Below are 16,431 nucleotides of genomic sequence, written 5' to 3'. Positions count from 1 at the left end.
GCCATTTGATCACAATAAGCCATAACCTTACTGGGGAAATTGTGGTCAGCTTTCATACTTTTTCCCTGTTGTCGGTTCTTAAGATCTCTATTCTGTGAAGTTAATTGCTTTTCCTCATCCTGAAGCAGGCTAAACTTTCAGGAACCTGAAAAACAGTAATATTCTGGAATTCAGTATGTTTTATCTACTTAACCCCAGTGCTGTTGCAAAAGTAGAAGCTGGTGGGATAGGACTCATCGAGAGTCTGGTCTTTTTTGTCCCTGTCACTTTTATTTCTCCAAGTATAGCAAAGAGCAGTTTGAGTCACTTCCAGCTGATATACTCAGGCAATACCTAGTACCTGGTAGACCGAGTGTCACAATTTATATACAAAATGAGAAGTATGTTGTTTGACATGCAGTGTTCTCTGAAGCAGACTGGGCCAAAGCCTTAGACCAGTGCTGTTCACTGAACCGCAGAAGAACCAGTCCCTGGTTTCCAGAGGCCTCAGCTTCTATTTCTCCTGCTCCCGTACACTTCTGGTTTTGCCAGGAGAGCGCTGCGCTTTCCGTAATCGCTCTTACTGCAGTGCCAGCGCAGATGAAGGCCCCGTTGTGCTTGATAGTATGAACACGCAGCAGATGAATGGTCCCTGTCTCAAAACATTTACAAGCCAAGTAATTTTCCAACGAGCTGCAAATTCTCCCGCGTACGCAGGGGCGGAGGCAGCCGGCCGGCGCTCCCTGCCGCTGGAGGCACGCTGGCTTTATCAGCTGGTTGCCAGCCCAGCCCTCGGCCCCAGCGCCGGCGCTCCGGGGCAGCAGCGCCGCTCACCCCGCGGGACGAGGCCGCCCGGCAGCGCGGGGCGGAGCGCGGCGGGCCCACGGCCGCTCGGCGCCGGGCGGAAACTTCTGCCGCAGCCCGCCCGCCCGCCCGCCCGGCAGGCAGGCAGGCAGGCAGGCAGGCAGCCGCCGGCGGCGGCGGCCGACCCCTCTCCCCCGGCCGGGAAGGGGGCGGCGGTGCGAGGCGGGGCCCGGCGGCCGCCCCGCCTCCCTCCTCGGGGATGCCGGGATGTTTACGGGCCCGGCAGGAGCCGCAGGGGGTGGAGAGGAGGTCGGGGCCGCTGCGGGTGCCCGAGCCGCCCGCCAGGAACCCCGCTAAGCGCCCGCGGCCAGGTCGGGCCCGGCCCCGGGCCTGAGGCGCCGGAGAAGAGAGGAGGCCGGTTCCGGGCCCCCGCGGCAGGAGCAGGCGGAGGCAGGCTTCCCGGTGAGCGGGGCGGCGGCGGGGCTGCCGGGCCGGCGGCGCGGGGTGGGGCGGGGCCGTGGCGGGGGTCCCGGTGGCCGTGCCCGCGCCGCCGGAGGCGCTCCCCCCCCGGCTCCGTGCGGGCGGCTGCCGGGGTCACGCCTCCCGCCTCCTCCCATTGGTCGCTGGGGCTCTCGCTCGCGGCGCCATTGGGCGCGGCAGCTGCCGCTCCGCCCGCCGCAGGGGGAGGGAACGGTGTGGGTCTGGAAGCGAGAAACTTTCTGCGCCGCGCGGAGGGGGCGGGATGGCGGCGCCCGGCCGTGGGGGGGCCGCGGCCGTGCCTGTGCCTGGCGTGTGCCTGTCGCCACCTGCCCGGCGCCCCGCCGCCTGGGGCGGGTCGGGCCGCTGTGGGGGCGCCGGGGCGTTGCGGTGGCGACTGGGGAAGCGGCTCCCGGAGGGCTGCGGTGGTGTTTCGCCCCGCTGCGGAGCACGGCTGCCTCCGTCGAGAGGCGGGCGGGCGGGCGGCCGGCTGGGGACGCTGCGCGGCGGCGGCCCGGCCCGGTCACCTCAGCGCGCCTCGGGCTGCCGGCGGCCTGTCCGCCGTGCCGCTCACGGCGGCCCCCGTGCCTCTGCGCCTGGCCGGGCTCTTCGGGTTAATACCGCAAGCGGAGCTTCTTTCCGTGATGTTTTTCGTCGTTTGCAGCTGGTTTCCTCCGGGCTCCTCTGCCCTCCTCTCACCTGGGAGGTTGGTGTCGGGCGGGTTTCACGCAGCACTAGCTAAAAACAGCGTCGGCCCTGGGCGCCCCGGCCCTGTGGCAGCGAGCGGAGAGAGCCCTGTCCCAGGCGGGAGCCTGCTGCCTCTGCCCCTCTCCCGCCCGCCCGGGCACCCGCCTCCGGCGGAGGGGAGCCGCCGTGGCCCCGGCACCAGCCGCGGCCGGGGCAGGCGGGAGGCAGAGGGGGAGGCCTGGCCGTGAGGGCCCCTCCTGCAGGTGCCAGCGTTGCCTCACCTCTGCTCTCGCCAGCCTCCCGTGGCTTCTGGGTTTGCCTTCCCTCCCTGCTTGGTGAGGCTCCCAGATGGTGGCAGTGCCAGTAGCTGTAGGAGGCTGTGAGGAGCTGAGGCCTAGTGGAAACGCTGGAAGTGAGGCATCCCCTATCTGTTGGTTTTTTTTCCTTTTTCTCGTCCCCCCTGCCCCGTGCTTCTCAGTTTACCTTACGTAGCACCTGATCTTGGTAATATTGGTCCCGGCCTTGAATTCCACTTTGTGTCCGTGCAAACTATGCCTGCCTGGGTTTAGGAATCGGAAGTTCAGCATACTGCCCTTTGGGTGGAAGGTGTTTTGTTTTGCTTTGCATTTTGTGAGGAGCATCGCTTCTTGAATGGTAAAACTACTTAAGATGTTAAACCTACTTCTGATAAAAGATGATAAAGGGAGTGTGTGCGTTAAATCACACAAATATTTGATTCTTGATATTGGGAAAAAATACTTCTTAAATTTTTTTCAGTTCTCGCACCAACTGAACAGTAAACTTTTCTTTTGTCACCTTTGAGGTGATAGCACTGTTTTCTCAGATTGCAATGGCAGCATCACTTCTAAGTAAAGGTCACACATGCATAGTAATTTTGCAGAATGTACTGGATGTGTTTCCTGTATAAAGTTGTATTACAAGGTTGAGATGCAGAAATTACAGTGAATGATATGTTAATCCGGAAGGTAGACACTTGGGATGATTAGCTGTCAAGTGGATATTTGCAGCTCTGCTAAATCAGAGGGAATAAAGTTTAAAAATATTTTACTTTCAGGGCTAGCTAGGAGACAATTCAGTGTTGCCATAAGAAATGTCTGTATTTGAAATTTTGGACTCACGCTGTCTTGAAAGGGATAAACTGCAGTAGAAAACAGTCATTAGTTCATGGGCTATGAAAAACTTAAGCAGAGGAAGGAAAGCTGGTTTGTGTTGGGGAAAAAGGGAAACTTACAAGCAATGTCCAACAGCTTTAAAGTAAGAACTTAAAGCCCTGCAGGTTTGTTTGGTGTTTTTTTTTTTTTTTTTTGATACTGGAAGAAAGACTATATTAAGAATGCTTATTCTTTAATTTCAAAGGATGACGCTACTATATTTATACATACCTGATGTTTGAGTAAATGACTTCTCAAAGCACACTTAGAGATTTTCACTGGGAGGGTAGAGATACTGCCTTCATTGTAGATATCTTGTATTCGACATACCAATTAGTCATTGGAGTAAAAAAAAATTATTTGAGAACAAATCAAGGAATTTTAGCCAACTAAAAATATTTTTTTGATTGACTTATCACAGTGTCTCCCAGGGTCTACATGAATTAGAGAAGTAGAATCTCATCCTCACCATAGAAACTTGTTTCCAAAGAAGAAAAAAAATCTAACATTTTAGAGTTCATCCGAAGGCCTGTGAGCATATAAGAAACTCAAATGAAAAATAGAGTACAAGAAGTCAGTTGCTCATTTTACTGTGACCTGTGGTATGTTCTGAATTGTAAGATAGAACCATATAGCCCACCCAAACCTCTCTTTTTTTTTTTGTGTAGCAAAGGTGAGCTCAGTCGCACAAAACATAGCCAGTCCAGTCCACAGAGACAATTTGGTGAGGCAATTTGTTCGTGCATGCAAAAAAACCCCATGTATAATAAACTTAGTACAATATCTTGCATTTACACTAGCCCTACATTCAGTTGTATCGCCATCAATGACTTGTTGCCTTCTGAAGTTTGATGTTGTTCCAAACATCTGTGCTGAATGGATGATTTCATGTTACCTGGAAAAGTCAAACTGCAATAACTTCTCTACCTCCAAGGGAATTTTTTTGATTATTTGTGGCTTATCCAAAAATCCTCCTGATTCCTGAGGAGTAGTGCTTAGGAATGATGTGTGTGTGGGGGATTATCTTGTGCAGGTCAATACTATGGATAGTCACAGGAGTTAACTAACTGATTTCCAGAAAATTTGTTTGGTTTAGCTACGTTCCATGTGCTTTGCAACAGAGATGAAAATAACTGACCAAAATACCAAACTGGTGATAAGGGCAGCCTTTAGAGCACTGATTTGCTGTATTTATCACCATTTGACCCCCCCCCCAGCCACGTGGTAAGGCGCTCAGCCCTAGAGTGTAGTACAACATCACTACCTGTTTCCTTTTTAGTAAGTATTAAAAGGATTCTTCCTGTCAGGTTAGTTAAAAAAGCTGAAGAGAAGCAATGCTATTAAAACGAGTAGCTTCTCTGGTGAAGATAATCCTGGGTGTTTGTCTCTGGCATGTGAAACGTCCTGCGATTCAGTTGCGATTTCTGTAGCTAGAAAATATGCAGTATATTTCAAGTGCCATTATTCCCTGTTGGGCAAACAGAACACATGCTTATGTAAGGAAATTTGTTATAAAATTTTAAACAAGGCATTAAAAAGAGGGATTTGTAAGAAAATACTATAAGAAATCATGTTAAAACCAAGTTGCACATAGTTAATCTTGTGATATTAGTGACTTCTCGCTGTTGATTATAGGTGACAAAGTAAATAGACTATTTGCATCATCTGGCATTTGGGAGTTTGCATTCAAGCCTCTTTGCTTTAATCCGCTTGGAATGATTTATAACAAAGTTATTGCTGTCTTATTTAATAGCTAGATCTGTGTTGGACCAGATTAATTACTTTACAGTGTCATAAAAGTACATGTAGAGCTTGTAGATTAGATCCTTGCTGAAATCTTTGGATGAGTTTTGAGTTACGTGCTGTGAAGTGTTGATGAACCAATCTTTTTCAGTTAATTTTAATCTTCTGTTGTCAATGTATAAAGTTTACAAAATTAATGATTCCTTGAAAGCTGAAGGCAAAAATATCACAGGTGAACATAAAGTGAATTCTAAAATACGTAAAAACTTGTGGTCGGAAAATGCATAGCATTCTGTCCTGTAGAGGCCCTTCTTCTGTACCCTTTTCGTCCTCATCTGAGAGCAGATCCAAAAAAGGAGTTGTCTTTGCAGCAGTGAACTTCCAGTACTTGCCCTGACTGAAATTCAGAACTGTGTGTTAGGTACGTGGGCTGCTTGTGAAGTTCATGGAGGTAAGTAGGACTTCAGAAGAGGAGCAGCAAGCAGGCTGCAAACAGAGCACATAATGTACAGCTACTCATTGAGGATACTCCAAAACCAGGAATGGATCTGGCATGTTCTAGGCAGTGGTGGTTTAATGTAAAACATAGAAACAGCTGTGAACTTGAGTGTTGGCCTGCTTCTGAAGTGAGCGTGCTGGCTGCTAGCTGCTTTGCTTCTGGACCCAGGGATCCTGGATTACTCACTACTGTCATGCATGGTTTCAGGATTCAAAGGTAATGCTAGTCAGAGGATCATAGAAAGCCTGTTAAATATGGCTGGTGTTTCTTTTCTGATTCTGTATAGTGCTTCATTCGCGGAATCATCTTTGTGGTAGCACAGATTTTAAACTATATACTACAGATATATTTTTTTTTTTTCAGCTTGTGAATGTGCATCTAACACCTGCAGTATGATACCGCAAGGTGTTGTCTTGCACTGGTTTCTAAGATATTTAGACATTTCTTTAAGGATTATGTGGACTTTATTGTTAAATGTGTTCTATTTCACCTGTAGCAATGTGGATGTTATCAGCCGTGATTGTGGCACAGTTGCATGCAGCCAGCCTTCCAAAGTGGGTGTTTTTTTCCCCCGTGCCTAGCAATAATGGGTTTATCTGACAATGCTTCCAGCCTTTTAATTTATCCTGCATCTTTTTTAACTGCTATGTGAAGCTCAGCGGTTCACACTTTTAGTAAATCTCTTCAGCATCTCTTTATGAATAATTTATTTTTACAGATGCATTTAAAACCATCCCTTTGTTAGAGAGAGGTCTCCTCCCTCTCTACATACTGGAGTTGTGAGGTTTTGGGGTTGTAACGGTTTCCAAATCATGTCTTAGCTTCGTTTCTCTGAAAATCTTTGTATTGTTTTTGCAATTTGACTTGTTACCCTGGTTTATTCTCCTTCCATTTCTTTTGTTTCCTGTTTCTACTTTCCCGTACAGTATTTTGCTGACAAAACTCTTGGCTTGGTGTTGAATAAATTGCCTTCTCTCTATGCTGGCTCTTGCCTTCCTGTCATAGCTATTTTGGGTTTAAGTGCTTGGTAGCATCCCTACCTAAGGATGAAGTAAAATGAAATTTAGTGAGCTAATGTACTAGTGCACTGTTGCCAGAAGGGAGATGTTCTGTTTCTTCTACGATCCCCTTCCTGTGTCTCCCATCTTTAAACTTCCCCTACTTACTTTTTCTCTGGCATTCAGCAGACTCCCATATGCGTTGATTCAGCTCACTGCTTGCAGAACATAAACTCAGCTGCGTTAGGGAATTAAATCAGCTCAGCAAAAGGTCCACAGATTTCAAGATGGCTATGCAGGATCATGCGGCAGAGAAAGCAAGACCTTTGCTGTCACTGAGCTATTACGTTGGCTTGTATAATTCAACGTTAGAGATGTAATTTGACAGTAGATTTAACTGATGTAAGTTAGGGCTGCTCTACCCCCAGCTATGTCTTCCCCTCTATCTTTTGCCATCACAGTTCTGGCCTTGTCTCTGTAATGGGTTGATTCAGGGAACTGAAGTGGAAAAAAGTGTCTTTTTGTCAAGGTTAGTTTTCAGCTAGTTTCAGTTACCTTACCAGGAGTCTGGGTAGCCACAGGAACCTCACTGGAAGGAAGAGGGTCTGGAAGGCATGGCTGAAGGCAGGGGAGGCAGCAGCATCATCACATAATCAGTTCACGCTGTCTTAGAACTGCGTCCTTAGAGAGGCAGCAGCACAACACAGTGTGATGTGGGCTGAGGATTTGCTTTCTTGAAAGTATCGTGGTTAGATATGATACTTCATTCCCTGCAAAACTTTTCACTGTGACATGATCATGATCCATCTATGTCCTTTATAACTGGCTATTCAGTATGAAGAAATGGGTTATCAAATTTCTTTCCAGGTGAATAGAAGTTAAATGAAAATGTAGAAGCCTGCTGCCCAAGCAATTTCAGTTCCTGTTTCTTCTTCAGTTCCTATGAAATAACAAACAGTTCAAAAAAGGGCAAGTCAGTGCATATACAACCCTTTGGGAGCACCCTGCAAGATAAGCAACCTACTTGAGTGATATAATTGAAATGGAGAGGGAGCAGTAAACATAACTTTTTAAATTGTGCAAATGAACGAAGAGGAAGGGAAGCGGACTTGTGAAGCAGGAGAGCTTGGACTTTCATCTTCTAGTCAGACAGCACTGACAGAGATCGAACTCTTAGTAGCTGGGGAATGACAGTGACTGGCATGTGTGTTTTCAGGGTTGGAATGAAAATATGCCTGATAAATTGGGACGAATGGATGAGAAAATGGCATATGAACTCTTAGTGTATTCCTTTACTTTTTTGTAAGTAGATTTTATTTGTGTATGGTTACTTCTGCTCTTGCTAAAACCAACTCTTAACCCAGCTAACTATCTGTGTGTTCTTTGGCTTCTTTGACTGAACCACCCATGCGTAGGGAATTTGGACATAAGTTTGTTTAAAAATTCAGTATTAGTTATTTCCATATAGATAGATGGTAGCTACTTGTGCATTAACAAGTGCTGACAATTTGTGTTGTCCACATTCAAGGCTGTCCCTACAGAGGGGAGGAATGTCCTGTCCTCCTACGGGAAGTATTGATCTGGTAGCGTATTAAAAAAACGAAAGGCTTTTAGAAGCTGTTTCTAAAATTAAGGCTAATCCTACTTCTGAATATGCATCTATATTCAATCACTTTCACTGCTTTAAAAGTTGCAAATACAACTTTTCTCTGATGTGGGTGCTTCTGCAGAGAATTTTACAAATAAGTATGTATTTTTCACATTTTAGAAGACCTTTTTCTTTTTTTTGGCAACGTGAAGCAAATATTTTATTTTTACCACTGTCAGCTAATAGTAAATACTCTGTGTGTACACACATGTAGGTATATATGCATAATCTATAAATATGCATAGGTACATGTATATATGTGTGTGCATATTTATATATTATTATGCATATATATATATAATGTGTGTATATATATATATGTATGTATACTAATTGGGATAAATGACATATTATACCGTGCTAATGATTAACTTGGTCTTCCAGTCTTGTTTGCTTTATCCCTTGCTAATTAAGGTCTTGATTGTCTTGGCAGAGTTCAAGTGAGTATCAGCTTAAATGCATTTTGCTTTATTAAGGCATACATCTAAGCTATTCACGGAGTGAGAAAAATAAACTAGTGTGGTAATTATTTGGCATATATCGAATATTTGCTCATTGAATGAATGAGTAGTTTAAATAATCAGCAACATTGCAGTACACTATAAATTAAATAACTTGCTGTAATATTTTATTGACAGCATTACATTGTGGATTGTATGTTTCTTGTAATTTGTGATTAACAGCAGACCAATAAAAAGTTTAGTATTTTTGAGAAGTAGACAGTGTGGGCTGGGCAGGAGCATGACCAGTCACAGATCATGATGATTAATGGAAAGGCATTGATTGGCTATTATTTTTAAATATTTAAAAAGTGTTTCAGCATTATTTCATCACTTCTAGTGCTGTCTTTAAGCTGAGAGTGTAACTTTATGAATGGATGGCATAGTAATGGGGATGTATTTAACCGGATTTCATTTTAATGGTCTGTGTTAGTCAGGAATAATTTAATGAAAAGTCACTATGTATGTCCTGTGCTGTCATTCCTATTTTTTGGAAATTTGTTTTTTCCAGTTAGAATCTCTTGCTGCCTGTGTTAAATATACCCATATTAAATGCTGAGTGGTGTAAAGGTGGATGAATAACTTCTTGGAATGTATTTTAGCACTTAAACTACAACCCAGTTGAGTTTCATCTTTCCAGTTGCCTTCTGGTGTGCAGGGGGAAACTGCAACAAAACTAATTTGAAGTAGGAGAGCAGAGTTTTAGGTAAACTGCTGGGGATGTTGGTTTTCTTCTGCTTTTTGGAGATACTGAGATACAGGATGTGTATAAAGGCTTTGGACATGTCAGCGTTCTGAGAGCTGCCTTTGGGGCTGCTGTTTTCGAAGTATTTCCTGGTCTTTATGAATGCACTAAAAATATTATCTACGAAACTGAAGTGACTTTCACTTTCCAAGTAAAATGTTTCTATTATGACATCAAATCTTATGTGTTTCTTCTGTTCTATGGTTTATGCAGAGTACAGGAAAAAATTGCATTTTAATGTTAAAGAATTACAGTAGATCTAGATTCCAGGTTGGTTTGCCGTATTGGACGTGACTTCTGACTTCCCATTTCTTTGGAAAACTCGTAGCTGTGCTGTCATTTAATGTAAAGTGAACAATAAAGTGGGGATGCTCGGTTTACAGCTGCCAACATTCTCTTGCTTCAGTCAGGATCCCTGTGTGCATCCTGAGCCCCTGCTTTTAAAATCACTTTGAAAATTTGTAAACTGCAACCTGCACCCTGGGTGCCAGCATTCAGTGGGTGCTGAAGAGGGTTGATCAGTGTTGGTGACCTGGCAGCGTGGGCCAGGTCTGACCGGCGAGTCAGTTCCCTCCAAACGGCCAACCTTCTGCCTTAAAGAGGTAAAGAACGACTGTTAAGGCGGTATGTTTTATAAACCATGTAGGATGGCTGTTTCTTAACCTGCTCGCATCAAGCTTAAGGGCTAGGCTGTTATTGCTGAGTCTTCTTTGTCTCCTCCCCAAAGGTTCGTGGCTTTGATCTGGGAGCCGGGAGTTGCGGTTGCTTCAGTGTGGCTCGCCAGGTGGCGGAGAGCAGAGCTGGAATCGGACCGGCACGCTTGGGCTCCCTGGCATAAACTGCTGGGATTAACGTCGGTGTGGTGGGTTGGGTAATTGTGTTATGGGTGCTCAGTAAGGCATTTAGAAATCTAACCCCTTGTTTCCAGAGCACAGTTTTTTTAAGTTTCAACCAGGGTGACTGTTTGCATGTTCTACCTAGGTTTAAATTGTGGTTTAGGGTAGCTGAGTCAATATGTGATATAAGCAAATGGGAATATTCCTTTAGCTTGTGTGCTTATATGGAAACTAGTATTAATTTTTTTTTTCTCCTCAGCTGAGGGTGATCCTTGTCTTTGAATTTAGTTAGTAAACATAGTTGAAGAGTTTCGGGATCTAAAATTTGTCATTTTAAGTCTGTGTTACATAGTGAAGAATCTAACTTGACACCAAAAAGTAAGGCGTATGTAGGGTGTTAAATGGATAGTTGTTTCTGGAGGGCCTCGGCTCTAACCTAACTAAAATAATGGTTATAGTAAAAACTAAAAATACCTGCCTAAATTGATGGTGTAATCCAGAAGTAAACATAGTACATTCCGTTCTCTGTGAACAGCAACTAAAGTGACCGTGTGCCTGACCAGCACTTTGTGAACGGTGCAACTTCATGTTCCTCTGTGTTAGCAATTACGTGGAGTAGTTACACCTATATTCTGCAGAAAAAAAAAGACTGAGATTTTCAGATTCTCAGCCGAACTGTAACACTGACTACTCTTTTAAGTATATACTTTTTTTTAAAGTATAGCTGTTTATTCTTTGACATTGATTATTGAATGTCCCACTTAAGATCCAAAATTAACAAACAAGTATATAGCACGTAGCTAATGGAAACCAGCTATCATTGAGACTATTAAGGATGTTTTTTACAGGAAAACATTGTATTTTTTTGTTGTTGTAGAACTGCCATCTGTTAAAGCAATAACATTATTGCCTGAATACCGTGAAATGTATTTCAATGTGAATGGTTTATGGACTTTGAGCTATGAAACTAGTGTTTAAAAAGCATGTTTCATGAGATTAGGCAGTGCATTTAAGCTTTTTCTCCTGAAATAATTCGATCATGTTTATAAAGACTTAGTTGCAAGACTTAAATGACAAGGATTTCAAGTTTTTCCCAGGTATCTTTTTTTTTTTTCTTTTAAAAATGTTATTTTAAAATATTCCAGTGAAATGTCAGTGATGAGCTCTGGTTCCTGTTCAGGAGTAGGTCCTCTGCTCTGATTTCACTACCAGAGTCGTGGGTAGTCCCACCTCTCCTCTAGTAGGTTGGTGGAAACCACCTGGAAAGCTGAGTGCTGATGGTGGGACGTGAGCTTCTCTTGGGGTGTGGGAATGCACCCTTGCATTTTGGGCTACTTTGTATCTTTGCATGATCTTTAGATGGGTGGGCATGTATCCGAGAGCTTTGACGGGTGGCCGCTAAGGAAGTGAATAAGGACAGCAAGGCCTGTGTATGAAGAAAGGAAAAGGTGCTATACCCGGTTCAGGCAGTTGCAGTTTGATAGTGTAACTTACTGGTGAGGACTTAACTTCGTCTTGCTGTATGGTGGACTCAGTGCGTGGAGTGTCAATTACAGGAATTGCTATGCAATTGCAATTTCAAATGAAAAATTGGTCATGTTGTCAGTATCCCCAGGTACTTCATCCTGCATCCTTTATGTGTAGGTGCCACCTACTGTTTTGATCAACTGAAAAAGACGAAGATTTAAAGCATTACTAGTTAACGAAAAGTCTTCTCATTCCTGCAAAGTCTTAGTAACCATAATTGAAGCATAAGATTTAGTGCATACCCTTGTGTTCCTGTGATTGCTGTTGTGTGCGGTCTGGTCCGAATCAAAATGATTTTCATCTTCAAAATGATGAAAGTCATCTTTGCAAGATAAATGATTCAGAGAGTCTTTAATTGTTCCTATCTTTGCAAGTAGTATGGTGAAGGCAAGGAGTCCTTTCCTCCTACATGATCAGTGTGAGAGCGTTTAAAAACATTAGTTGTTGTTTGGCACTTTGGAAATTTTGGGTAGTGGTGGTATAGTTGGCTTGCCTCTTGCTTCATCTGTTGTCTGCTTTCTGTGAACCAGTGTATATCATGGTGGTGGATTTGCAGAAGAAGGTCGTCATGTTGCTTGATTAAAGAGGTGATATACATGTCACATTTAAATGTGTTTTGGTTTTGCTTTTCAATTTTAAACAAGCAATGACTTTTTGGCAGTATTTTTAGTGTCTTTTCACCATAAATTAGGACTTGAAGACCATCTTTGGAAGAGTGATAATTATTGCCTCAATTTAAATTTAAAGATGATAAGTATTATACCACTATGTTTTGACCTCTGGCGTTTATTATCAAGGTGAAGGGCATGCCTCACTGTGAAAACAGTCTTCAAGCAGCAAAACCTAATTCTTGCTTATGTTGCCAAACAGTACAAAAGATTCATTTTGCATTCTTGGTATTTTTTTTTTGCATCCTTGGCATTTTGTATGATCAAAATGCCAAATTACTCTAAAATGTGAATCTATCATGCAGTCTTCAAAGACAAAAACAAGTTAAAAAAATAAAAGAACTTCCATATATGGACAGAAAATACCAATCTTTGCCTTTTCTCTGTGAAAGCCATAGCAAATCCACAAGTTAATAAATCTTCCATGCTTCCTATGGCAGAAGGTATTTGTTACCTCTTTAGTTTGCTGTCTTTTATTATTAAAAAAAAAAAAAAAAAAAAAAAGCCACAGAAGGCATAGACACTGGCAGTGGTAATGATATGACTTCTCCCTTTTCTACTCTTTCCCCAAGTTTAAAAAAAAAAAAAAAAGACATACAGATTCCCAAACACTTCCAGTCAATGCCTCTGACCATTCAGACAAGATGAGTGGGTTGTATACTTCCTGAATCAACATACATCATCTAAACATTTCAGCTTAGATTTCATTAGTCTGGGATAAATGTCTGCAATAGAGGATAAAGAGTTTTCTATTTACTTCTTTTCCCAGAGGATTTTGAAACAAGTGTTTGTGACCCATAGGAATTATCTATTGGTACATTACATGGTCAACAGTCTTCAATATGTAAACATGTTAATAAAACACACTGCAAAACTTTCAGTAGAAATATTGATGCTATCAAAAAGATTAAAATTCTTGTAAAGGCTCTTAAAAACAGCACTTCAGAAAAGAATTCTTGGCTTCTTGGCAGTGATAGAAAGGTATCTACAGGAAGAAATTAGCAGAAGATTCCTTAAGATTGCCATGTATTTCTCCCCCAGAATTTGTCGCAGTGGCATAAACCTCTGTGAATCTAACTGGAGAATTAGGTGCAGTTTTGTGACAACAGTTTAATTTTCAGTGCTGTTGTGTTATGATTTCTTGTCTTGGTGGGGATGTTCTATGGGAGATGTTGTAAAACTGGCAAGAAATGTCAATATTGGTATCCTAGAGCTGGCTAAAAGGCTGCCTAACCAGTGGTGTGCAGCATGTGTCTGCCAGCTGTTTCCCCCTTTCTTGCTCATTCTGACAGTCTGGGAAATCTTTGCAATTCCTACCTCCTCCTCTCTGCCTCTCACCTCAGTTTGATAATTGCTTCCTTCCCCCCCCCCCCCCCCCTTGACCTGCCTGAAATTGCTTTTTCGGGTCTCTTTTATCTTTGGATTAATTACAGCTAATACTCAGACAAAACAACAGAAAGTCCCAAGCTGTATGCTTTATACAGGAGTGCTAAGGATAGGAAAGCAAAGCCGTTGGGACCCTTAGTGGCTCTGGAGGATGGCTGTGGTTTGGTGTTAGGAGTAGCTAATGGTACTGGAATGGTATGGGGTGACCGCTTTAAACAGGGGAGTGAAAGCAAATTGCTAATGATTTGTTTTGTGTATCCAACCCACTGTTTAGTACACTAGGGCAGTATATTGAGAAACTTTGCAAAGCAGCTTTGCGATTATTTTGTCTATTAGTAATGTTATCACAATGATACTGTAAGAACAACAACAGTACTGTGAACACAAGCTATTAGAGTTTCTTACATATTTTGCAACAGGCTTTGAAAAACATTTCTAAGGTTTGGTGCTTTCTGTTGAGAGTTATTTCTAACCTTTTTAATATTCTCTAAAGAAATTACTGGGAAGATTTATTTTGTGTGTGTTTTCTATCTTTTAACAGAGATAATAGATTGTATCTCTCATGCTGAACTTAAGTGTTATTTGAGAAATTTTTACATACTCATTCTAAAGAAAGGTTTTGAAACATAAGTAGCTCTGTGTGCAGAAGGACATGTTTGCAGTATTTGAAGTATGTAGATTTATCAGAATAAATTTATCATAGGTATCAAAAAAGTGTTTCATGTCAAACCATCTCTAGAACTTTTGGGATTTGGAGCAGGAAATAAGGAAATAAATAAAAAATAAATTGAAAAGCAAGAACAGTTTTCCGTTCAGGCACATGACTCTTGTTCCTCTGAAGGCCTTGGCAGGTTTGACCAGGTAATAGGCAGAGACACTTAGTGTTTGTGTGATTAAAGAGTTGTTGAGGGCTTGCCCCTTGTTTGTATAAAAGTTTATTTCATTGTTTGTGTTCGAAGCTGCTAGTGAACTTCCTGTTGTCTTCATCTGAACAGAGATGGCCCTTGTAGGCACCAATAAAATTGGGTGCTGCATCTGCTTCCCCTCAACAAAATATTGTGTAGCCTAAGAAGGGATTCGCTTAGCTGAGAAAAAAGCCCCTTGAGCATCTGCATTTTTGGCTCTGTTATTCCTAATAATGATTCTGCACATTTTGCAACCCTTGTTATTGGTCAAAGTCTTGTGTCTCTATCTTGGGAACTTGGCAGGCATCTTTCCTCCTGTCTTATTGATGGGATATGAAGGGTTCATAGTTGGGAATAGAGGCTGTGCTCCTAATATGGTATCTTAAAGCCCTCTTAGCTAGCTTGTCAGAATGTAATGAGTGTACGTGTTTAGCTTTTTTCTATTTAGGTGGAACTACTCTTGCATACTCTCCAAAATCTACAGATAAATTAATGCAACATAAAACAGTATGCATGCAGCAGTTATAACTCTTCTGCCGATCCACCATTTCCCATTCTGCCCATAGGTCTAAGGTACTGGCCAGCAGACATCTATGTAGCTAAACAAGTGTTTTGTGCCTCTGAAGAATAATGGGGTGATGCGACTTTCATAAGACAGAGCCATTTGTCTGGCTCAAGTAGTTTAATGCACATCTCTTAATAATAAGTTCAGATGTGTATAATGATATATTTCATTTTATGGAACAGCTAAACATAAGAAAACTTCCTTCCCAGAACAGCGCAGGGCTGGAATAGTTAAATGTTAGTAAACTTAAGTGTGTGAATGAGAAAATTAATTCTTCAGTTCTTCTGCTGATGTTCACTGATTATAAATACAGATTGAATTACAGTGTAACAACTATTTCTCTTTTCAGGACATAAGGGACGCTTTTACGTGATAGAATGGATGAACAGTCACAAGGCATGCAGGGGACTACTGCTCCACCATTTCAGCCACAGGTACTTTTTTTTTTTTTTTTTAAACAGTTACTCAAAAGTGGATGCTATCATTTCTTAAATAGAAGAAGAGAGAAATCAGAAAATGTTATTTCTTGTGGGGACAAAGAAGCTGTAAACAGATAGAATGTATTCCAATGATCTTGAAATTAATTGAATATCAGTCCTATATTTCATAGGAAATAATTACTTTTCATTTTTGCCTCCTACTGCTTCACGAACTTTGAGGGTTTGGAGCTGGAGTGGAGTAGGAAGCAAAGATGGAGGCAGTTGTTTTCCTGAGAAATGGTGAGCTGTTAAACACTATATGTTTTGGAATTGTATCAGAATTACCATATTTATTTGACTGTTACCACCAGCTTTCTCTTCTTACACCTCCTGATGGTGATACTATATGAATTAATGCCATCACCTGTTGATGCCACGCAAGAGAAATTCCCAGTAGCTGTAGTTCTGTTAGAAAGAAGATGCATAAGAAATTTAATCTTTGGATATGTGTTGATGGTGTGAAACAAAGCATAAGGATTCTCTGATAAGAGATAATGTTGAGATATTGCTTTTTGACATTTTTAGGAGGTAATTCTTTGAAGGGAGTGCAAGAGCCTGTAGAGGAATACCCTGAAAATACTTACTGTGGTGACCGTTCTAAAGTAAAAGCAGGACAGGTCCTTACAAAGCTGAAACCTAAATTTTGTAATTTTCTTGTTAACAGCATAGGTGATAGGGCAATTTGTGCCCTTTATTTTAAAAAAAAATAAGGTGAATATTATCCTGATCACTGAAAAATGTTTGATGAGGAGGATGAGAATATTTAGCCAAGCAGTATAATGGCTTAGTCCCAATAAGTTTGAAAACACCATT

At 42.3% G+C, this 16,431-nt stretch overlaps 1 protein-coding gene across 7 annotated transcripts in view; it reads left to right on the top strand.

Annotated features, from left to right (window-relative positions):
- The first annotated feature begins 1,036 nt into the window (after positions 1 to 1,036).
- The window catches only part of NEK7 (NIMA related kinase 7), a 75,285-nt gene continuing 59,890 nt past the window's right edge, over positions 1,037 to 16,431 (top strand). For 2 of the 7 annotated variants that reach the window (XM_082314640.1, XM_082314637.1), the window contains exons 1-2: positions 1,039 to 1,245; positions 15,489 to 15,573. In XM_082314640.1, the coding sequence (XP_082170766.1) occupies positions 15,517 to 15,573 (57 nt within the window). In that variant the 5' untranslated portion in view covers positions 1,039 to 1,245; positions 15,489 to 15,516. Of the gene's footprint in view, positions 1,246 to 1,856; positions 1,967 to 15,488; positions 15,574 to 15,798; positions 15,859 to 16,431 lie in introns of those variants that run through there. The other 5 variants (XM_082314639.1, XM_082314635.1, XR_014228452.1 and 2 more) reach the window with 4 other exon arrangements.

Source organism: Platalea leucorodia (assembly GCF_965183815.1).
Source record: "Platalea leucorodia genome assembly, chromosome: 5".
NCBI lineage: Eukaryota > Metazoa > Chordata > Aves > Pelecaniformes > Threskiornithidae > Platalea > Platalea leucorodia.
The sequence above is the reverse complement of the archived record's forward strand: the minus strand, read 5'-3'. Positions and strand labels throughout refer to the sequence as shown.